Here is a 26,149-nt window from a genome sequence, read left to right as displayed (position 1 = left end):
AACGGTATTTACCTTTCATGTAAAAACAACTGACTGTATTAACTGTTTAGTATCGGGTAGCTAACTGAAACTGAATATGACATTTAATCTACACAGTATTGACTCAAATATCAATATATAACAACATGATATGCGAAAAGACTCAGGAAGTGGTTTGCGCAACCAGGACCAATTACATAGATGTATGAATATTATCTAAGCTTCAAGTATTATCTATCACTACATCATTAACGGCACGTGAACACTCCCAGGGGCATTAGAGCTAAACACGTTGAGTAAAATGATCATGAAGCGAAACAACGCCAAACAAACGAAATATGTAAAATCAAGTTATCATTGCTCTTATCTTGTTGTAAAGAGATTAAAGAAAATCCATTTAACCTGTTTAAACGTGAGAGATAGCAGTAAGAAACCTTACATGTTAAAAAGCAAAAGCAGCCGCTGGTGACAATCCTGAACGTAGTTGTGGCTTCCTCAACTAGGACTCAAGAAGATCACTAAAACTGTTCTCGTAAAACCCATCTGATCATCTAATAGCAAAACGGCTGCTGAATATTTTTATCATTTTTTTTATATATATATTCCAAGCTTACTATAAATCTTAAAATATGCACTCACTGATTCCCATACTCGATCGGGTCTAGTAGCACAACTATCGGGTAGGCCTAACACTGATTACACCTCTAATGTATCAAAAAGATCATTAAAACCTTCTTGATAAATAGCAGTGACAATTCGGCGTAAGAATTCATTAGATGGCCTAAGCTAGATACACAAACGAATCTTATCTTATCGAACAGCGACTGCAATTTTCAGGTGAGGGTAAAATGGGTCCTAAAGAGAAAGCTATTAGGCCAGAGCAAACAATAATGAGTTAAATACTTGCTTTGGAGAAAAACGAAATAACATTTTCAAATATGTGAACAACTGAATTTAATGAGTACATTAATACCAGAACTATCAGCTGATTCGAACAAAACTACCCACAAAAACTAAGCTAACCAAACCTACAACAAAGCTTTAAAAATATATGAAGGCTATACGGTACGAGACGTAAATTAACATGTTTACATAAAACAAGAGGCACAGAGGGCATGTGTGGCTTACCTGTACATTTCAGTGATTATGGCAAAATACGCCCACTTAAGTTATATTACAAATACCTTTCCCATTCTGGGATCTGTCACTCCGTACATGTATCATGCATTACAGGCGACATTTTTCTTTAAACTAACACGCAATAGGAAAGAAAGAAAATGTATAATATACAAGTACTAAAATGCTACTCGTTTCCTTCCACCCCCATATTTGCTTAGCTAATATAAATGTTAATATCAGTATCACCCATATGTTAGCATAGATTTGATTAAACTTTAGTTACATATCTGGAATCCCACAACGCACCAAAATTATCGTACAGACATAGTTTCGCATAACTGTGCACAGTGCACAACTGCGCGATTGAATCGAATGATAAATATTGTGAAACGACAAAATTACGGAATGAGTTGTATCAAGGATGATACTCAAGGATATGAATAAATTACAATGGCATTTTAAATTCTGTATTAAATCTTAGTCAGTAAGAAAAAAAATCAAGCTATAATTATTTGCATAGACCTATACAGATATAACTACATGTAAAAAAAACTTGCCTGAATCTACGTTTTCATAACGTACGCATTCAACGCCAGTGGGTCTAATATACTAGTACATTGTATATTGTACTGTATATACCCTAGCCACTGGGATGTTTCCTCACGTTTTGGAGACTAAAGAAATGTGATGGATTTGTAAGACTAATGCAAAGCAATCAAAGCAATTATAGTCAGTTTCTTATTTACCACAGAGAAAAAGTAAACATACAGGTAAATTTATTTGAAATATAATAACATCGCTCTCCCTACACATATGTTTACAGCCTACGCGGGTTAAATAATGATCCCAGCGCCAACGAATTCAATGCTTATTAGCATTTATTCATCAACACAACATGGTATGAACTATATCATTTTTTCTTGTATTTTTACCTCGACTTTGTAAGCAGTTGAAGCGTGTATATTCATGGGGATATTCAGAATGGCTTCTCTAGATCTGTAACACAACACGCTTAACGCCTCGATGGCGAGTGTCAATAAATACGGTCAAGGACCTGAGCCGTGGTTGAGCACAAATTAAATGTTTCTTCATAAACTCAAGATAGATAAGATGACATATACATTTTCAAGAAGAATATTACAGAAACGATGCATATACCATCTTTTTTTTTTATCAAAACCGTTCCGAATTGTTTTACCATCTTTTATCAAAACCGTTCCGAACTTTTTAACATTATTCGTAATCGATTCTTAGATATATATCAACTGCGAAAGCTATCGCACACATTTCTTTTCGATCGGCCTTTGCGCACACATTCGCCTGCAGGATATCATCGCACACCGTGTAGACTTCGACGTGTAGTTTTCACAGATGACCTTGACATTTGACCCAAAGGCCTTGGTATTTGGTTAGTTGACTCTTTTTTTAATTCCAACCAACTTTTCTTCATAATGTCTTAGCGAATTATTCATTGGTGAAAAGATATAAAAAATTGACATTGACTTTGTCCCATTACCTTGACATTTGACCATTTTTAACGAATGTATTTTTGTGAACTTAACATCTTGACCAAATATTATCTAAACTGGTTAATAAACACTTATAACAGCTGAGGACTAATTTGTGGATGGACAGACAAACGGACGGACAGACAGACAGACGGAGTGATTACTTCAAGGCACCATATCTCCGAACCTTATTACATTTTAAGATATATATTTTTCCTATCTACAATTGTTTTTCTCAAATGAACCAAATCTCCCTATTCAGCCCCGCCCTTCATCCCCTGTGGTGTCAGCCACACCATTTGTACAATTTTGAGTCCCACTACCTAGAAATGCTACCAAACATATCTAAACGATATGTAGCGCATAGTTTTAGTGGAAGAGTCCTTTATAGCCATTTTGCCAAATTGTTGCCTTTTGACCTCGCCCCTCAGTCACCCAGGTTCAGTCGCACGATTTCTACAATTCCCCGCTAACTATTGTTGCTTCTTGTCAAATTAGGTTAAATTACAATCAGTGGTTAAGAGTAAATTGTTATGACGGCAGGACGACGGACGTCATGATATGGCATAAGTATATCCTCCATATCAGGTGATCAGAAACATAAATATTTGTGTTTGTTAAGTTTAACGGATATATCTCTATTTGTGAAGAAATGAAAATCGGTGCTATACCACCCATGACCTTAAAGTGACAGTCATCACAATGAGGAAAAACTGTGTCGTAAACATGTGTTTTTACATACCGCTTCACTGCAAAGACAACAAATCAACCGATGGATGAAGCATCATTGCGGTATGATCACAACCGATGGATGAAGCATCATTGCGGTATGATCACATCCGATCGATGAAGCATCATTGCGGTATGATCACAACCGATCGATGAAGCATCATTGCGGTATGATCACAACTGATGGATGAAGCATCCTTGCGGTATGATCAAACACAAGAGTGATAACTGGAAGTAACTATCGTCCTAATATGATATTGGCGTAATAGAACACAGCTTTGTATGCTATTCTTACACTAATTCGATTGAATTCACATCTGAAATGAAGTTTTTAAGCGAATAACATATATTAAGCGGATTTAATGTCCACTGTTACGGCTTTTCAGGAGATGAGCAGAGCTATTTGGAAAGGTAAAACCGACCTCGAAATATAGATACCGTGGCACTCTGAAATCCGAATTTGCATCAAAGATAACGCTGCTACACTGTACAATGGAATTCCTGCCAGGAAGAGAAAATATTAGATCGCTAGAAATGACACCATACTATTGCCTCGTGATAAATACATGGGACAAGGGTGTTAATACGAAACCAACCACGCGTAAACTGAAGGCACCGAGTGGCAAACGTTAATCATGCCTACCATGCAGTCGATAACACAATAATAGGTGACGGGAAAAATCTATCACTGAGAACCAGCTCGATCAATGGCTGGATTGATATAATGTTTCAGAGCGCTGTTTCAACATGTAACCACGCAGATCACAGCTGATTATACAGTACTACAGATAGGGCGTAGAAAGTAAATATCCAGAGTAAAAAGAAGTTAAAGGTGTTTCTTTTCCGTTGGTTCATATGCATACTATTCACCCGATCATTCTATTGATGTGATCTCTAAAACACCAGGCAGGCCCCGTACCCCTATCTCTACAGACAGTACGGGCAGCATCACTGGCATTCAGCTCTCTCCAATTAATGGCAAGGGCCAGTAGCCGAAATCAGACAGGCTACAGTACTGCACTGGAGACCCATGGGACATCATAGCCGATATCTATATGAAGTCAGTGATTCTCCTACCAGGTTTATAGTGTATTTAGAATATATATAATCGGTGTTTGTTGCGATGGACAGTGTGGCTATAATATAGTGGGTATTTTCCGCTGGCAGACGCCACCGACGCTTTCCAGACACAGGCCACCATTTTATATTGCTGTTACAAGTCCGCTCGCACTCGGAGGGCTTCAACAAACATTGTGGACATCTTATAATGTTTATTACTTTATTGCTCATTCAGCGTAAGCTTAGTGAACACGGCCTATTTTGTGTATTCACAGGAGATGTAGAATCATATCTTGCACTAACATAGCAGGTATGATTTTTATAATGTGAAATAACGGTAAACTGCATCGACTTATTTCTGGAAATAACAAATAGTGATACTTCTTGATCAGCGGGCTAAGAATTCAAATTGCTATAACGAATATACAGAATCGACGACCATCGCTATCATTGCAACATTATATATCAACAAGAAGCAGCTCGGAGTTTACAGAGGCATGACAGGGATGTGCGCCACCTGTGACACTCTCTGCAGGCTGATTCGGATGAGTGGCAGCTCATTTTGTGAACACTAGTCTGTAGTATTGACAGTGAGATTATTTCATATGGGCATGATACCATCACATTTGATGTCTATTTGAATATCATCTGGTTTCTAACACAGGATTGTTAACTCTTGTCCAGGATACAGCAGTCACGGAGTACTTCAAATTAGGTAAGGCAACTGTTTAATCAAATCTACAATAATTGTAAACGAATAATTGCCTTGGTGTAAAATCGGTGAGTTCTCACATACAGTGTATATGAAATTAGTTGGATTTTAAGCCGCCCTATTGTCAGTGTGTTTATGAACATTGCATCGAGTTTATTTTCTGAATCATGGCGGGCGTGTCAACGAGCAAATATAGCGGATATAACATTGGAAATCCTGATATTATTGATACTTGTACAGGCTTACTAAATAACCCAGGCTAAGTGTGCTATCAACCGATATCACACACGACTATATCTATAATAATCAATATATCTACAAACGGAGTCTGCGACGCAGTTAATACCATGCACAGCATTGTCTATCGGAGATGCAAAACCACAGGTCAAAAAATTGCTGTTGTAGATAATCACGCAGTGCAAACAGGACAGACGGCATTAATCGTAGCGTAGTGTTATACTGGCATGTTGCACAAAATAATCGTGTTCTATTGGCATGTTTCAATGAAGAAATGATGCCAGTGACGCAAATATATTGAACAAACTTCGCCCGACACTTTCAATTTGTTACCAGGCCGAATCATTGACGGGGAAATCAATAGCGGCTCTCCCCATATAACGCCTAATTCGAGCACCTGGTTATGTAGCATATTATGTGGTCAGAGGAATTGTGAGATATAAAAATAAATGTCACTGTACGGTAAATAATACAACAGTACAGCAGCCACGCCATATACTCCATATACAACATTTCACGGCTTAAAACTACAGGAAAACACAAAATATGGACTTACTTTTGCAGAGACAATTCGAAAAAAAACCTGTTACTTAGCTATCAAATTAGACGTCCTTCTAATGAAATATGTCACGGTCTCCCTAATAACTAATTTGCTTTCAGCCAGTTTTGCTTACTGATGATTACATGACATGCTAACTTGACTAATTGGGCATTTCGATCTCGAATATAGAATCTGTTTAACATGTAATAGCAAACACGCACATGTTTAGATTGGAGAACCTAGTTCAAATCACACGTAACAAGATGCGGTAGCGACAACGGAAACTTAAATGACAAAAAAACATATAAAAAGGAGTGAAAAGCAATTAAATCAAGTCCTATATATGAGAGAGAGAGAGAGAGAGAGAGAGAGAGAGAGAGAGAGAGAGAGAGAAAAGTCTCATGTAAATAGCAAATCTAGTGATAACTTACAAGCCTATAAATCACTATTATCTTGTAATGGAATATTGCTAATATGTATGTATCCATGGGTCTTGATTTTGACATTTAATTTGTTAAGCTACTCATGTGGATCAGACATATTGCACAGAATAACCATGCCGCCATGCTCAATGCTATACCACGTATTGCAAGCGTTTGTTTTACCAGTTTTTACTTTCTGCAAACATAAACATCGACTCTGTTTTGACCTAGAAATGCAAATGGCTACTGTGAATAATATACAACAATCAAGTCATATAGGGATGCATTTCAATCGTTCTTAACGGACATCACGAAAAACTCTGAAAATAGCAAGAAGCCCGTCTTTAGGAAAAATAGTTCAACCACTGAGTTTGAAGTAAAATGTACAGATTAACAGATTCCTGGAAATAGCCCCAAACTCCACTATTTAACTATTTGCCTCAAAACAGTCCTCTTACTGTCCTCAGATGTCTTAATAGTATCTAATATTGGTATTTTTAGTAATTAAAATGCCTTTCCATATACCATATTTGTGCAGTATAATTCACAGTCACCATTTGCATTTCAAGGTCAAAAGAGAATCGAGGTTTATGTTTTTTATAAAGTCAAATCAAATGTCAAGATGAACACCCGCAGTTAGCGTGCTACAACTTAACAATTGGTCAAGTTACTTCTGTTCCATTGCACCAGAATTGTGATGTATGTGCTTGTAAAATATCACTGGATTTGCTATTTATATGAACCTTAAAACGGTTTAATAAAATAACAGAAATTACACTGTACACTACACTACGTAAAATGATTGTACAAGAGAAGCAATAGAAACATATAACGTATGGGTCTACATAATGGAAATATATCCATGTTCTATCCTATACACAAATAGCTTTCATATATTGCATTGATTAGATGATTGGTATACATGATCTACCAAAGCAAACAAAAGTGACATATCGATTTCTGATATTTATACCAAGAGGGAATAAATCCAGTGAAATGCTAGCATGTTCTATTTGATCATTACCCTGATGTGCAACAGACGTTAGTAAATAATACACCGTAATAAAATCTACCATTGCGTTCCTATCAAATAAGCTTTGATCTAATAAGCAGCAAATAGATCTGCAGCTAATCGCTTTATACATTTGGGCAGTAGTGTTAACGATATCTTTTATACATTAGGGACGTAAGATTGAACATTTACTCTAAAGTAGGTACGTACGACAAGCGAAACTCCAGGATCGACTCGATTTCCTATACAGCAGGGACATACATCAAACGGATTGTCTCAAGCAGGGTGACGGGTAAAAGCAACAACAAAAATGTCATCTATAGAAGGGACGATAGGCTGGTGAGATGTTCTCTTAATTAGGACGACTGCATAACGATGTTTTCCTTGAGTAGGACGAAAGACCGCACTTGATTTCAAGTATGGTTAACGAAAAGTTCTCCATAGCAAATGTCAGGATAACGAGACATTTTTACAGTATATTCATCAAGCAAACATGACATCCTCTACAAACAGAACCCACATCAGGCGATTAAGACATTTGCAACATCACATACATCAAGCAAACAAGACATTGGCTATAGTAGACACAACAGGATAAGACATGTCCCATCGCAGACACATCAGACAAACAAGGCAATGGCTACATTCCTACAGCAGACACATTAGCTTTGACTCTACAGTAAACAGAGCGGTCTGACAAGACTACGTATCAACATCAGGCCAGACAGTGCTGTCTCTAGGTATTCTGAAGCCAAAACAGCAAGCCATATCCTTAGTTTATTGTTGAATGGTGGACAAAGCAATTTGCTTTACTGTGGTGATTACTGGTTTCGGTTAGAGTAATTGCAGCCAAAACATTACATTAGCAACAAGAGAGATACTCATTTTGACAAAAATTCACCTCCGGGAGGGCAAGGGGGGAGGGGGAGGGGGAGGGGGAGGGGGCAACTATAACAATGCCGTTCATAGAAACAAATGACAGACTACAGATATTACAGATATTATGTGATATCCTTTGAAATATAATTTATCAATACCATGTTAGCAATAAAAGGCCGATTCCAAATGACAACTGTTAAGATATTAAATGTCAGGTCAGAAATAATGGAAAGATATCGAGAACTATCTTTAAAATATGGACATTGTTGAATATTTTAGGACACAGACAACGGAAATGAATTATGTGTACACCACTAGGAAAGTCACTCAATTTCTACGAAAGTTTATACCAGTAAAATAGCCGGTAGTAGTTTCACTCAATATGTATGTATGCATAATTTCAATGGAGTGCTGTACGTTCAAATGGTTATGAATACAAAAGCACAAACATTTATCATAAGAATCAACGTTTGGTATATTAATCCAGTCATGTAATATAAAACGGCATTAAGGAGCTCTTGAAGTTGTGCATGTCAATCGTGGGGTTTCTCCGAACAGTATCTGGACGTATGATAATGACGAAAGTTACAATCAGTATACGCTTCTAGCAAATAAGTTTCAAAATATCAAAATAACCAGGCTTTATCATACAAGGACATCATTAATAGATCAGCAGAGTAGCGGGAAATCCATACGGTTATATTACACATGGGAATGATTCCACGAAACAGTGTGAGACACGGAACATGATTATCCACTCAGGAAACTTTGTGTAACTTTCCATAAACGTCGTTTAAGATTTATTATCACTGATATGTTTTTAAATATGTAAGAGTTTACAATTAAGAAGTTGACAATACATAGACAATTGTTAAGAAAAGACTGCCTCACCTAGGGCTAAACGTTAATAGTGCACACTACGCCATGCATACATATTACAGAAATATTGCACTTGTTTGTATGAGAGTCATGATCTCATCATGTTGACAACATCACAGGTAAAATAAAATACTTATACATGTATTTAGCATATTTGTTTCACATAGGTGTACGTGATCAGAATGTAAAGACTTGTTCTACTGTGGTCGATTGCGTAATATTGAGGTTTTACAAAATTTATTTCCTTGGGAATTTGGAGTGTAACTGATGGGGGCTGCGATGGAAATGCAACACTCGATCAATAAATTATTCTCATGAAGCAGGATGAAAATAACAGGCAATAAACTATTTTTTTTTCCGAAACCAATGCATCCCGTCTAAATAGTAGTTCACCAGATATCAAACGACATTCCCTGGTTAACAATTGATCAATTGTTATTTATAGAACATTCAAGAGAACTCCAAGATGGTCATATAAGTATTAATGCAATTATTATGCGGTTAAATAAGTAAGCTTGACTCATAAGCATATAATTACTCTAATAAATATTTCAATACATCAGCATTTTACATATTTCGTTATGACAAAACTTAATACAATATACCGATTGAATGTCTTTCGCACAAGTTGATTAATTACTTCTTTACTGATTATTATCTCTTTGCAGTCCGTTTGACCAAGAGTTCATCCATCATAAACAACATGGAGCCCCCGCCAACTTCTGATCCTGGCTGTACAACCCCTCCATTGTCACAGATCATCTGCTGCAAACTATGTTTTAGCGTCTACAAAAGTCCAAAACTGCTGCCGTGCCTTCATAGTTTCTGCTGCTTGTGCCTGTCCAACCACTGTGATAACAATTTCTCCCATGGCAGGGCCATAGTGTGCCCATCATGCTCCGAACCCTTCGAGGTGCCAGAGCAAGGCGTTGCAAGTCTGCCCAACAATGTGGTGCTACAAAGGGCAATATTGTCGAATGTAAACCAGATTCATATTAAATCGCCTACACAATATAGAAACCGGTCAGTTGAAAATTCCAACTCACTGACATTTAGCGACACGCCCATTGGGTCAGGTTGTATGAACTGCCCTTCTAACAGCGGAAGTACAGATAGCGTTACAACTGAGGGGGTGATTAAGAGAGAAAGCTCATTGGAAAATTCTGATACTTACCATGGTGAAAACGATCAAGTGTTCATCGATAATCGCACAGATAAACAAGGAAAAGGATCAAATACAATTTGTCAGCCAAGACAGGAGAACGTGACGCCAAAACTCGACGACAGAAAACAAACGCCAAATCCATCCAATCTTCCGTCACCTTCAACAGACGTGTCTCTATTTCAACAGGAACGCCATACGATGGTCAAAAGTTGTTCTGAGTTGAGCAACTTTTCAATAGGTAGTCTAAAGTTCGAACCCCCACAAGATTATGCTGACATTACAGAAGATCACTATACAGAGGATGATACAACAGTTGTCTCGTCTGTAAACCATGACCCTATTATTGAAGAGCAAAAACAACGTGACCGAATAAAAGATGAGTTGGCAAGTTTCCAAACCGAAGCACTCGCCATTGTTTATTCCATCGATAATTTGAATAAAGAAAAGGACAGATGGAATCAACAGAAACAGAACCTACAAAACCGAATACAACAGAGATCAGCTCGTCTACAAGATTTGATAAAAGGTTGGGAGCGGCAACTTCTGCTGCAGGTTGAAGCCTATTGGCATGACATAAATATGGTGGAAGTGATAGAGAAGTACAAATCATCCATGCATAACAGATTGAAAGGAATACTCGCAATGACAGACTTAGCGAGAATGCTTCTTGATCATGGTCTGAGTGACGAACTACCAGTATTTGAAGAAATGATTATCAACAGAAAACAAAAGCTGAACGGACAAAAATTGTCGTTTGAGAAGCCATATATGGAATTTAGTGCACCTGCAGAAGAAGATGTGGTTGTCGAAAATATATTCGGAAGTTTAAGTGTTATGAAGAAATCTGAAAGTTTTTGGGAATTCTGCCCAGCCAACCAAATCCCGACTCCTACATCTGGCACCGATGAACCGATCAGTAATAGATGCATCTCTGAGCCTATATCTGGCAGGTTTGCATCACAAACAGATTCCAAACCACCAAAACCACCCCTTACTTGCAAAACAGTTGGTGTTACATTAGCCTGCAGGTCACCGTCGATCGAAAAACTAAAAGCAGAACGACTTCCCACTAAACGAAGCAGGAGCTCATCGGCCAGACGGAGTTTCTCAATGCAAACAAGCTCTTCTCATCCAAGAAGCAGGCGACAGTCTGTTGAATCGCCAAATTCTGAAGAGGTCAACATATCAGGTGGATTATATCCCAAATCAATTCTACATCCAAGAGGTTCTGTCTCTACCACGAACAGAAGAAATTCTGGAGGGTATCAGGAGTCAGATCATCCAGTGTTTTCACCTCCCTCTACTCCAAATAGAAAATCTGGTGGTAAGAAATTTGACTACACACTAGATCTTCCAGCAAGTAACAGACGAAATACCGATGGCAATATTGAAATTGACTGGGAAAGAGACTTTTCAAATACAGGTGAAATAGAAACAAATCGATATTCTACCAGCAATAGAGAGACTGCTGTTTTGAATGAAAGTGGCCGGCGTGGTCATTTCGATGACGATGTACAACACACTAGACGAATTCTTGCTATGTGCAAAAAACAACTTCTGGAAGCACAGACAGAGTCTAATCCTTTATTACAAGTTTCATCACAGGATGTTAGGACGGGAAGTCTGCCATCATCCCCAAGAGAACGTTTCGATCATATGAAATTCTCTGCTCGTAAAAAGTCTTCCAAATGGAGGTCAGAGTCACGTGGGAGTATATCCAGTCTTGATGGAGATTGATAAACGGTATTGACGTATAACTGACAAACAACATGTCGTTATATTCTTATATACAAATGCACATAGTTATTAAAGCAAACCTTTCATGTTGTTTAGAAATGTATAAGAATATTTTTCCTGAAAGATACGTATATTCTACAATTATCTAGAACCACTATTTTAATGGCACATACAAACATTGTATTTAACTGTTAAACATTTAAGTGCCTAGTATAAGGTTTAATAGCTCTTAAACTAATTATCAAAATACCCCATTGGCAATAGTCTTACAAACAAGTAAATGTGCCAAATATCAAGAAGTCAATATCAAGTTTGTAAAAAAGAATAAAATTGAAACATTTTGTTTCATTTAACCACAGCTAATGATTTGCAGATATTGGAATCTCTTATGGTTTATGCATTTAAGAATATGTTTAAATAACGAAATCTGAAACTGAAATAGAGCGCTTTCTTTAGGATAAAAATACTGAACATCATCTTGATCAGATTGCTTTTATTGTTGTTACAATCTTAAAGGCTGTGGTGAATGGGGTAATTTTGTTGAGTTTTGATTGTCCAACCTAGTTACTATGTATTGTAATTATGGGTTATGTTATGGGGAAAGTGTACATGTAGTTCCTAATGTGAATCTACCTCATATTAGAAATGAGCAAAGATCAGAATAGGTTATTGGATTTGAAGCATCAAGGAAATTTATTGAATAATTCAAACTGATACAACAAGGTTGGAATATTTTCACCCCATTGAAATGATTTACAGTGGACCTAAATAGCAGAAAGACTTTTTTCATGATATGACTAGGATTAACATATTAATGCCAGTGAAACAAGTACAATTAAACAAAGACTCTTCAAAATAGTACTAGGATATTTATGTGCTTGGTTCCATTGCTATTTTCGGTAGTAATTAAGATCATATTTGACTGTGATAGTAATATATTGGACACATTGAAGACATACAAAACAAACACTAAACCACAATCTATTGGACACATTGAGGACCTTCAGAACAAACACTAAACACAATATATTCGACACATTGAGGACCTCCAGAACAACACTAAAACACAGTCTATTGAACACATTGAGGACCTTCAGAACAAACACTAAATCACAGTCTATTGGACACATTGAGGACCTTCAGAACAAACACTAACCACAATATATTCGACACATTAAGGACGTACAAATCAAGCACTAAACACAGTCTATTGGACACATTGAGGACCTCCAGAACAAACACTAAAACACAGTCTATTGGACACATTGAGGACCTACCAAACAAACACTAAATCACAGTCTATTGTACATATTGAGGACCTTCAGAACAAACACTAAAACACAGTCTATTGTACATATTGAGGACCTACAAAACAAACACTAAATCACAGTCTATTGTACACATTTAGGACCTACAAAACCAACACTAAAACACAGTCTATTGGACACATTGAAGACCTACAAAACAAACACTAAAACACAGTCTATTGTACATATTGAGGACCTACAAAACCAACACTAAAACACAGTCTATTGGACACATTGAGGACCTACAAAACCAACACTAAAACACAGTCTATTGTACATATTGAGGACCTACAAAACCAACACTAAAACACAGTCTATTGGACACATTGAGGACCTACAAATCAAACACTAAACATAGTCTATTGGACACATAGAGGACCTACAAAACCAACACTAAAACACAGTCTATTGGACACATTGAGGACCAACAAAACCAACACTAAAACACAGTCTATTGGACACATTGAGGACCTACAGAACAAACACTCAATCACAGTCTATTGTACACATTGAGGACCTTCAGAACAAACACTAAAACACAGGCTATTGGACACATTGAGGACCTACAAAACCAACACTAAAACACAGTCTATTGGACACATTGAGGACCTACAGAACAAACACTAAATCACAGTCTATTGGACATATTGAGGACCTACAGAACAAACACTAAATCACAGTCTATTGGACATATTGAGGACCTACAGAACAAACACTAAAACACAGGCTATTAGACATATTGAGGACCTACAGAACAAACACTAAAACAGTCTATTGGACACATTGAGGACCTACAAAACCAACACTAAATCACAGGTTATTGGACATATTGGGGACCTACAGAACAAACACTAAACCACAGGCTATTGTACATATTGAGGACCTACAAAACAAACACTAAAACACGGGCTATTGGACATATTGAGGACCTACAAAACAAACACTAAAACACAGGTTATTGTACATATTGAGGACCTACAAAACCAACACTAAATCACAGTCTATTGGACATATTGAGGACCTTCAGAACAAACACTAAAACACAGTCTATTGGACATATTGAGGACCTTCAGAACAAACACTAAAACACAGTATATTGGACACATTGAGGACCTACAAATCAAACACTAAACATAGTCTATTGGACACATTGAGGACCTACAAAACAAACACTAAACATAGTCTATTGTACATATTGAGGACCTACAGAACAAACACTAAAACACAGTCTATTGGACACTTTGAGGACCTACAAAACAAACACTAAATCACAGTCTATTGTACACATTGAGGACCTACAGAACAAACACTAAATCACAGTCTATTGTACACATTGAGGACCTACAGAACAAACACTAAATCACAGTCTATTGTACATATTGAGGACCTACAAAACAAACACTAAAACACGGGTTATTGGACACATTGAGGACCTACAAAACCAACACTAAATCACAGTCTATTGTACATATTGAGGACCTACAAAACCAACACTAAAACACAGTCTATTGTACATATTGAGGACCTACAAAACAAACACTAAAACACAGTCTATTGTACATATTGAGGACCTACAAAACAAACACTAAATCACAGTCTATTGTACACATTGAGGACCTACAGAACAAACACTAAATCACAGTCTATTGTACATATTTAGGACCTACAAAACAAACACTAAAACACAGGTTATTGGACACATTGAGGACCTACAAATCAAACACTAAACATAGTCTATTGGACATATTGAGGACCTACAGAACAAACACTAAAACACAGGTTATTGGACATATTGAGGACCTACAGAACAAACACTAAAACACAGTCTATTGGACATATTGAGGACCTATAAAACAAACACTAAACATAGTCTATTGGACATATTGAGGACCTACAGAACAAACACTAAAACACAGTCTATTGGACATATTGAGGACCTACAAAACAAACACTAAACATAGTCTATTGGACATATTGAGGACCTACAGAACAAACACTAAATCACAGTCTATTGGACACATTGAGGACCTACAAAACAAACACTAAATCACAGTCTATTGTACACATTGAGGACCTACAAAACAAACACTAAAACACAGTCTATTGGACATATTGAGGACCTACAAAACAAACACTAAACATAGTCTATTGGACATATTGAGGACCTACAGAACAAACACTAAACATAGTCTATTGGACACATTGAGGACCTACAAAGCAAACACTAAAACACAATCTATTGGACACTTTGAGGACCTACAAAACCAACACTAAAACACAGTCTATTGGACACATTGAGGACCTACAAAACCAACACTAAAACACAGTCTATTGGACACATTGAGGACCTACAGAACAAACACTAAAACACAGTCTATTGGACACATTGAGGACCTACAGAACAAACACTAAAACACAATCTATTGGACACATTGAGGACCTACAAATCAAACACTAAAACACAGTCTATTGGTCACATTGAGGACCTACAAAACAAACACTAAAACACAGGTTATTAGACATATTGAGGACCTACAGAACAAACACTAAAACACAGTCTATTGGACATATTGAGGACCTACAGAACAAACACTAAAACACAGTCTATTGTACATATTGAGGACCTACAAAACAAACACTAAAACACAGGTTATTGGACATATTAAGGACCTACAGAACAAACACCAAAACACAGTCTATTGTACATATTGAGGACCTTCAGAACAAACACTAAATCACAGTCTATTGGACATATTGAGGACCTACAGAACAAACACTAAATCACAGTCTATTGGACATATTGAGGACCTACAGAACAAACATTAAAACACAGTCTATTGTACATATGGAGGACCTACAAAACAAACACTAAAACACAGGTTATTGGACATATTGAGGAATTACAGAACAAACACTAAAACACAGGTTATTGTACATATTGAGGACCTACAAAACAAACACTAAAACACAGGTTATTGTACATATTGAGGACCTACAAAACAAACACTAAAACACAGGTTATTGGACATATTGAGGACTTACAGAACAAACACTAAAACACAGGTTATTGGACATATTGAGGACCTACAGAACAAACACTAAAACACAGGTTATTGTACATATTGAGGACCTTCAGAACAAATACTAAAACACAGTCTATTGGACACATTGAGGACCTACAGAACAAACACTAAAACACAGGTTATTGGACATATTGAGGACCTACAGAACAAACACTAAAACACAGGTTATTGTACATATTGAGGACCTTCAGAACAAATACTAAAATACAGTCTATTGGACATATTGAGGACCTACAAAACCAACACTAAAACACAGTCTATTGTACATATTGAGGACCTACAAAACAAACACTAAAACACAGGTTATTGGACATATTGAGGACCTACAGAACAAACACTAAAACACAGGTTATTGGACATATTGAGGACCTACAGAACAAACACTAAAACACAGTCTATTGTACATATTGAGGACCTTCAGAACAAACACTAAAACACAGGTTATTGGACATATTGAGGACCTACAAAACAAACACTAAAACACAGGTTATTGGACATATTGAGGACCTACAGAACAAACACTAAAACACAGGTTATTGGACATATTGAGGACCTACAGAACAAACACTAAAACACAGGTTATTGGACATATTGAGGACCTACAGAACAAACACTAAAACACAGGTTATTGGACACATTGAGGACCTACAAAACAAACACTAAAACACAGTCTATTGGACACATTGAGGACCTACAAAACAAACACTAAAACACAGGTTATTGGACATATTGAGGACCTACAAAACAAACACTAAAACACAGGTTATTGGACACATTGAGGACCTACAAAACAAACACTAAAACACAGTCTATTGGACACATTGAGGACCTACAAAACAAACACTAAAACACAGTCTATTGGACACATTGAGGACCTACAAAACAAACACTAAAACACGGTCTATTGGGCACATTGAAGACGTACAAAACAAACACTAAAACACAGTCTATTGGACACATTGAGGACCTTCAGAACAAACACTAAACACAATATATTGTACATATTGAGGACCTACAAAACAAACACTAAATCACAGTCTATTGTACATATTGAGGACCTACAAAACAAACACTAAAACACAGGTTATTGGACACATTGAGGACCTACAAAACAAACACTAAAACACAGTCTATTGGACACATTGAGGACCTACAAAACAAACACTAAAACACAGGTTATTGGACATATTGAGGACCTACAGAACAAACACTAAAACACAGGTTATTGGACATATTGCGGACCTACAAAACAAACACTAAAACACAGGTTATTGGACATATTGGGGACCTACAGAACAAACACTAAACCACAGGCTATTGTACATATTGAGGACCTTCAGAACAAACACTAAAACACAGGTTATTGGACATATTGAGGACCTACAGAACAAACACTAAAACACAGGCTATTGTACATATTGAGGACCTACAAAACAAACACTAAAACACGGGCTATTGTACATATTGAGGACCTTCCTTCTGAACAAACACTAAAACACAGGTTATTGTACATATTGAGGACCTTCTGAACAAACACTAAAACACAGTTTATTGGACATATTGAGGACCTACAGAACAAACACTAAACACAATATATTCGACACACTAAGGACGAACAAATCAAACACTAAAACACAGTCTATTGGACACATTGAGAACCTCCAGAACAAACACTAAAATATATCATATTTAGACAATTATTTTCAACTGCTTCATTGTCTACTTGTTATTGCGATATACTTTTTACAATAAAAATGCTTGTTAAACTTGTTTTTCGTTTTGAATTGGCTCTAATTATATTAAAGGCATTCTGAAGCTTGGTATTATTAAAATTAGGTGTCAATTTTGGTATTGTAAGACCACTAGTCTTCAGAACTAAAATACATAGTACACGTACACATACTTCATCATTAAATTATATAATATCATTTTTAACAATTTAAAAAATAAAGACTATTTTTTGGAACACATCTTTCAAGCTTGTGTGTTCCTCATACATACACCCAACACCATTACAGGCCTCGTATACCTCTATTCATTATCAAAAACGGATTTGGATGGTCTATTTTATATAAGAGTTTTGAATTTATCAATTTGAAACTATTTGTAATATTATGAAAATTATCTGTCTGGAAATAACCAGCATTCAGCAAACATGATCCATAATATATACCATATAGAGACAACATGTACACAGAAGACCATCAGAAAGAGTCCCCAGTTACATAGCTATATGTTACATAGGTCTGAACACAGTACTCAAATTAATATTTATCAATCAAATGATTTGTTATTACTAGATAGAGACTAGGTATATTTAAAGTTTATATCAACCCGAACAAATCAATTGTATTTGTTATTTTTAATCTATGTTTTGCTTTTTTAGAAGATAGAAACATTTTTCTCTGAACATGATAATCAGCATAAAACCACCCTGTTTAGAGACAGAGATCGCAGTGTTCTGTTAGTTGATATAGCTGAGCTTTATTATACTGCAAAGACCTTTATCTCATCTCATTACTTATTCCATATAGGTGATGTAGACGTGACATTAGCAATCTCTATGTACTATGATAGTTGGTGAGAGTCCACAGGAGGACAAGCTCTGAAAGTTGCTGTTGTCAACATATTGGTTGGTTTCTTATATAAAGGACAGTTATCCAGTGGGTTATGAGTTGGTTATGGCCTATGACCTATGATGACAATAGGAAGTAAAGGATTCATATACAATGTCTACTGATTCATACAAACAGTTACACAAGTAAACCATGCAGAACAAAGGGCCAAGACAGGATCAAATACGGCATTTTTAAAAAAAAATTTAACTTCATGTTTCAATTCAAGAAATAAAACTGAGTTAAATTGGGATCAAATAATGTATTATTTGTTTTTTTTTTCATTTACTTAATGTATTTATTCGGGAAATAGACTTATAGATTTCTTTTCGTCATTGTAGAAAATGACTTGTGAAATTCAGTTAAAGGGGCATTCCATTGTTTAAATGAGTTTGTGCTATAAAAACAAGAATCTTGTGTTTTTCTCAACTAGTATAAGTTATAAACCTTACCGTAATACAACACTCAAAACCTGAAGATAACCCAAAGTTCATAAAAATAGAAGTTTTTTGAAAATGTGACTTGGAACCAAAGTGCAAAAATTAACCGCCACTAACAACTATCAACACAAGTATGCGCAGACAAGTTCTTGAACAGAAAAGAAAATGGTGCACACAGCTCCCCAAGATAGCAATTAGCTAATGGGTCATTAATATCGGGATCAGCGAGAAATGAGGACATGACAAGATATAATAAGTAGTATAAATATGAACACCTAGTTAGGAAGAAGGAAGGGAGCGAAAGAGGTTGCGTCGGTCGAGTCAACCGAGGAATTTGCATTGCTTCTGGTAAGTTCTGTGGGATAAACTGTCACAGATAGTCGACTCAACAGTCTGACAGATTTGTAATGAAGTTCTGCTCCAAGTTACACTTATTACCATGCTGACATTAAAGCTAAACATTACCTAATCGAATTTCAATAAATGATTTTACAATCATACTGTGCATTTGTCTGATCTTTAGCCATTTCCTTCACCTACATTCAGACCCACATTTGTTTGTAAACACGGCACACGTGTTTGTGCTCTGTGGTGCTCATATTTATGCAACTTTGTGCACGATGGTGATAATGCTTGTTTGTTATATTTTATCTTTTTTTATATTCTTAACTGATTTACAAGGTAGGCATGTTACTGTGGTATCACGTGGTATCTAAATGATGCGTAGGAGGAGTGGCCGAATATGCCAGTGCTGATGCTGAGTGGCAGAGTTTTGCAGATTTTCTTAACAAATATGATATTGATTCTATCATAGTTAGTTATAAATATGAGTGTAAACCTCTTTTATTTATAAATCTCATAAATTACTGTACAACTTACATCTTGTGTACAAATGAAGGAATGCCCCTTTAAATGTTATGACATCAAAAAGTTGAAGCACTATAAATATAGATTGAGCACCTTGCATTGGTAGCTAATGGCTGAACAACATTAAAGACTAATTAATCTTTCTGTTTCTGGTAAATGGGAAATGATGCAAGAAATCAGCAAAATGATACATTACCTTTCTTCCCTCCCAATCTTCTGTTTATGAAATCAAAAACATTATGGTCTTTTGTTTTCATTTTTTCATAGGCTTGAGCTTGCTTTTTCTCCTGTGCTTTTTGTTTCTTCTCTCTATTCTTCATAACATCAAATAAATCCTGTTCGCCGGCTATTTCTTTTAACTGCATAATAGTATCTAATGATTTTCCTGCAATTGATAATACAACCAGATTGGAGTGGTATACAATGGAAAGAAAGAAAACTGGAAAGCTTTGAGAGCTACATTTACACAGTAGTGGTTATTAAAATTATGGCAGAAGAATATTCTGTACTAAAATAAAACAAATAAAGAATAATTATGTTCTCTAACAAGATAAGTGGCTCAATTTCATATTCTAGAGAGTCAGCAAATTTGATGGTTCTGGAGTAGTTCTGAGAAATTTTATGCTTTTTTAAAGTAAGACACATGCAACCGACTCTCTCAGATGATATACTGGTATAATGTCAAACTATATATCAGATACTGTTCTGGATTGGGAACTAGCAGCACAGATTTAATAGATATGTTATCAACCCAACTAAGTAGACATATGGGATGTGGATATTCTACATGATCAGCATCAAGACTTGCTGAGGTTACGACCCCCAAATACTTTACAATGTAAGGTTAGAATATCTTCATACCACATATATTAATAATGGATTTTCTCCATGATTTCAAAATTCTTATGAAACATGACAATTACCATGCAAATGCAACACTAAATGTTCGTGAAAATCTAGATAATGTTCACTCAAATGAATGTATACCCCACATTTAAATAACTATGCTGAAGCTTCCTGACAAACTTGCCAAATATTTTCCTTCCTTCATTAGATGGTGTCTGCATGAGCAAGAATGACATTTACAGTGATTATTTGACTCTGTTAATTTTATTATAATGTCAACATGCTAAAGGTCAATGAGTGTTGGAGAGAGGTATAGGATATTCAACTTAAGTGTTCCACATGGGACATGTGTATCTTGTTAGGTAGACATGTTACCTGGAGGAAGGAGTTGTATAGGAACAGGCTCTACACGGCCATCCTCCTTCTTCCCAAGGCCCTGGCCAAGGACGTATCCCATCTTGGCCATCAGTTTGGATCCTATACCCTTAAACAGATAATAATTATGTTGATATGATGCTGAACTATATCATTCAAATAAAGCTATGACACAGCTTCAATTTGGGCATCTTATTGCATTATGTATTTTGTAAGTTCCCCCACCCAAGAATTCTGTTATCAAGCTTGCTTCCTTCAGTTTCATGGCCTCAGCTAACAGCTTCACCTGCCAAGCTAATTATTAGGTTAATACAAATTAACTGGGTCCAACTGAAGTCTAGTCAAGTGCCATAGCTGTTATAGCCCCTCAGCCAAAAAAAATTAAATTAATAAATTGCATTGAACCTTATATATTCTCTTTGCGTCTTTTGTTCATATACATGTACTACATCATTCAAATAACTGTACAGAAATAAATGTTGGCGGATCAGAAATTTCCTTTACATATAAAATAGTGAGAAACAAATCATCAGGCAGACAACAGCTTCAAATTCTCATTGGAGTTGTATTATCCATGTACAGTGTGTATAGTGATTGTGGATACTAACCTGTTTTTATTATGGTATTCCAATAAAAAAAAATACAGTCAGCCAGATGTATAGCTAGGGGCAAGGTGAAACTGATAAGAATTCTACAAATCTGATGACCATTGAATTTTATATTTCTGTAGACTAACAGTAGCTTACAAATAATTTTATTTCAATGAGGATCTTTTCCAACAAAAATATATACAACTTATATGGTACAGGAGAACTGTTGGCAAACATCAATAAAGTGTCACCAGAGCTATGGCCACTTTTTGTTATATATAACATTTGTAGTAATCAATGCACATTATTCTAAATCTGAAGCTGACTTTCGAACATGTTATGTTGTATATCGAGTCCTGATCAGATCACACTGACTTCTGTATTTACCTTTGTGTGAGCCTCCCATGTCCCAAGCCTCTGTGAGCTATTTGGGGGTTTCCAAAGAAACACGGGTATGTCAAGTTCATCCTCTTCATCAGATACTAGAAGTGTGGTTACCGTAGATCTTTCATCATCTGAATTGTCTTCCTCAACATCTGATTCCTCATCTGTTTGTTCTAATAAAAAAAATCTTAAGTAATACAGAGCAAATATTAAATTGATTGATACAAAACAAATCAGGAAAGTCTGATTTTACGACCAAAACCTTCATACAACTAGGAGATAAAGAAATGTTTGTTTGTTGTAAATTAAGCAATTTCTCAAGAAAGATTATGTGTATACTTAGCTAAGCAAATCAACAATGATCCAATTACAAACTTTGCAGAAATTAAATTTGTTTAACTTTATCCTGCCACATTACATAGATTTCAGATATATAAAACTTACTGCTGAAAAAACTCTTTCAGTAAAAAATACTTATAATATTACTTTATTCAGTTAAATGCTTTGCATTATGTTACCTAAAGGAAAAATGTGTTTTATGTCAAGTTTATGAACTCCTTCATATGTATCCATGGTAACGCTGTATTGGTGATCATCATGAAGGTCAACAATCATGGCCTTATACCAGAGGTTATCTTCATACTGAGCAAGAACACGCCCTCCTAAGGCTAAAGTACTGCAAAACATTTAAATGGTCATAAAGAGAAGAACTGTGTTCAATTACATAACTTTTTATAAAAGAATAAATCAATATATTATTAACTTTTTTTAAAAGAATAATTCAATATAAAAACTTTTTATAAAAGAATTGTTCAATATAAAAACTTTTTATACAAAAACTAAAATCAAATAAAAACAAATATGCACATGACATATGTATATATACAGCATCGTGCCAAAAGTATTCGCGGAAACGGTTGTGACGTTGTTCAACGTCGCGCTATCGCCGTTGCATTTTGGGATTGTTTTTTTTTCAATCTGCGATCGATGTAAATTTTAAGAACACCAGCGTTATTGTGGAAGAATGGCGTGTGCCATGACGTCAGTTTCTGTCATCTACATGTCATCGCATAGCTGTCATCAGACGTAAATAAACATGGGTCGGAAGTCAGCCGAGTTGTCTCCTGACAAAAACAAGTCATTGTGGATTTAAAACGCGAAGGACATCAAGTAAGTGAAATTGCCAGCTGATTGTTAGGCATACCTGAGTCTACATGCAGGTCAATGTTAAAGAATTTTAATTCAAGGGGAAGCACCGAAAACGCTTGTCGATCGGGGAGACCAAAAAAACTTTCCACATGTGGAAAAATGGAAAATGTTATATTCAGTGATGAATCCCAGGTTGTGATTGGACAAAACAACTGGGTTCACGTGTGGAGATGGAGTGTCGGAAGGGGATGGACAATTTCTGTCATGGTGTAGGGGTGCATCAGTTGGTTTGGACATGGAACTTTGTGTCATGTACAAGGAAAATATAAATGCTCAAAATATATTGACATATTAGATGAACATTTATGGCCAGTTTTAGCCCGCTATTTTGCTAACCAAAGATATATGTTTCAAGATGACAATGCCCCCGTCCATAGAGCCCATATAGTGGAAAGATGAAAACATGAAAACGGTATCCGAGGCATGTTATGGCCAGTTCAATCAACGGACATCAATATTATTGAGAATATTTGGCTCTAAAACAAAACAGAATTGCAAAAACAGGCCGCCAAAATCAACACTACCGATCAGTTGTTCCAATCTATACTCGCCGTATGGCAGAATTTATCCTCGGAATATGTGCAATCTTTATTTAATTCGATTCCCAGGAGAGTAATGGCATGTATACATTCCAAGGGGCACCTGACCAAGTATTGAAGTAAATTTGTGTTGTTTTTTTTTTCAAAAAGCGCTTCTTGTATTCCAAGCGAGACAACTCGCACTAAAACGGCGGCCATTTTCCCGCGAATACCTTTGGCACAGCGCTGTGTATATATATCTGTTGCAAAGATACTAAACGTAATACAGAGGAACATTAGAAGTACCATGTGAACAGCGAAACTCGTGGCCTGTTGTAAGTAAATCTCAATAATATTGTACCTGTAATCTGGTTCCAGGTATTCCTTCAAATCCCCCAATTCTACTGGATGTCCATGGGAAAATCTATAATAAAAACAGCATATCAATCTCTGATCAACCATGATGTATCTGTTGTTCCTCATTGTTACCTGTTTTGCTCATTCCACTTTCGTCTAATTAAATACTCCTGAGTCTACAAACCTTCAAACATGAAAGGAATATGTTAGGAAACACGAATGTTTCTTCCAAAATTTTTGACAAGTTATTTGAATAAAACTGACATCCCAAAGGGGAAAAAATCATTTACCAACATATACAGTAAAACTGTAAAATCCAATTAACCTTTGAATACTTAACACTACATATTACTTCTGGAACAATAAGATTTTTGAATTAGTGATTGAGTGAAAGAGTTTGTTATTTTTACCTGCATCTCTCATCGGAGAATTTACAGTTTCCCTCCAGGTGATATGTACAGGGCAGCATGGACATGTGTGTAGGGTTACAGAACATCACTGAAACCTACACGTATGTAACAGAAAACACTCGGCTTTATAACAGGGGATACATGTACTAGAAACTTTATAGTGTTACTTTAATACATATTAGCTAGGTACTCATACTGTATCTATGGCCATGGATATATCTTTACCTTACATTAGTCTCGCAAAGGATACAGTATTACAGAAACTGAGAGATGAAAAATATTGCAACTAATTAGTAAACATCATATATTGAATAAAGGGAGATAACCTAAGTTACCTTCGGTATGTGGTCTGTGGATGTGCCAGGGATGACCTCCGATATAATGGCATTATGGTAGCTTAAGGCACCCCAATCATGGGCAAAGGCAGCACGACACTTCATCCCAATCATTTGTTTCAACTCATCATGAGTCTGCCGGGAAACTGTGTCATGTTCTGGAGAGGCTGAGGCTGACTGTGTGGGGACCTCATTAGGATTGGTGACATCATCCGACAACAATGCCTGTGTATTATGTTTCATGAATAAATCTATCTACTCGGTAATTTCTCAGAATTGATTTATGTGATCTAATTCCAGAAATGTGAAAGCAGATTTGTTTCAGAAATTTCTGAATAAACTATTGCCATATTATGATTGTGAATTTTGAATGAATGCAATAACTGTAGTACATGAACTTACATGAACTAAAAATTACAAGTAAAAGAACAATGGCAATTTTCTAAAAAGTATATGTATCTACAGCTAATACAATGTATGTACTTAACATAAGTATAGACATTTAATAGGTAAAACAATGATTCAAAGAGATATAGGTACTCCATGCCAATGTAATACCACTGAAAAGATGTGAAGTGACTTAAAAGCAAATAATGTTTACCAATGATGTCTGTAATATAGATACTTTGTTTACCAATGATGTCTGCTATATAATTACTTTGTTTACAATGATGTCTGTTATATAGATACTTTGTTTACAGTGATGTCTGTTATATGGATACTTTGTTTACAATGATGTCTGTTATATAGATACTTTGTTTACAATGATGTATGTTATATAGATACTGTGACAACACGGGGTTTTGTCATACATGTGATATGAATCTATTTCTCT

At 36.0% G+C, this 26,149-nt stretch overlaps 2 protein-coding genes and 1 long non-coding RNA gene across 3 annotated transcripts in view; 2 read left to right on the top strand and 1 right to left on the bottom strand.

The window, feature by feature from the left end:
* LOC117314976 (zinc finger CCCH-type with G patch domain-containing protein-like) overlaps positions 1-26,149 on the bottom strand; it is a 42,259-nt gene that overhangs the window by 5,501 nt on the left and 10,609 nt on the right. Inside the window, exons 4-10 of the mRNA XM_033869101.1 lie at positions 25,315-25,539; positions 24,980-25,074; positions 24,574-24,636; positions 23,004-23,161; positions 22,489-22,658; positions 21,512-21,620; positions 20,487-20,675 (exon numbers count right to left, since the gene is read on the bottom strand). Coding sequence (XP_033724992.1) covers positions 20,487-20,675; positions 21,512-21,620; positions 22,489-22,658; positions 23,004-23,161; positions 24,574-24,636; positions 24,980-25,074; positions 25,315-25,539 — 1,009 coding nt within the window. The remainder of the gene's footprint in view (positions 1-20,486; positions 20,676-21,511; positions 21,621-22,488; positions 22,659-23,003; positions 23,162-24,573; positions 24,637-24,979; positions 25,075-25,314; positions 25,540-26,149) is intronic.
* On the top strand, positions 4,357-13,015 carry LOC117314969. Its single transcript, XM_033869088.1, has 2 exons — positions 4,357-5,109; positions 9,745-13,015. Exon 2 carries the CDS (start codon positions 9,780-9,782, stop codon positions 11,976-11,978), a length of 2,199 nt encoding a protein of 732 aa, XP_033724979.1. The 5' UTR covers positions 4,357-5,109; positions 9,745-9,779; the 3' UTR covers positions 11,979-13,015.
* On the top strand, positions 16,161-18,139 carry LOC117314984. Its single transcript, XR_004529654.1, has 2 exons — positions 16,161-16,808; positions 18,007-18,139. It is a non-coding gene; the product is annotated as an uncharacterized LOC117314984 (long non-coding RNA).

This window comes from Pecten maximus, chromosome 2 (assembly GCF_902652985.1).
Source record: "Pecten maximus chromosome 2, xPecMax1.1, whole genome shotgun sequence".
Taxonomy (NCBI): domain Eukaryota; kingdom Metazoa; phylum Mollusca; class Bivalvia; order Pectinida; family Pectinidae; genus Pecten; species Pecten maximus.
Note: the sequence above shows the minus strand (reverse complement) of the source record. Positions and strands in the feature narration are given on the sequence as shown.

Bases quoted from the DNA above. Each gene is read 5' to 3' on its own strand.
- LOC117314969 (XM_033869088.1), top strand. From the start codon at position 9,780: ATGGAGCCCCCGCCAACTTCTGATCCTGGCTGTACAACCCCTCCATTG.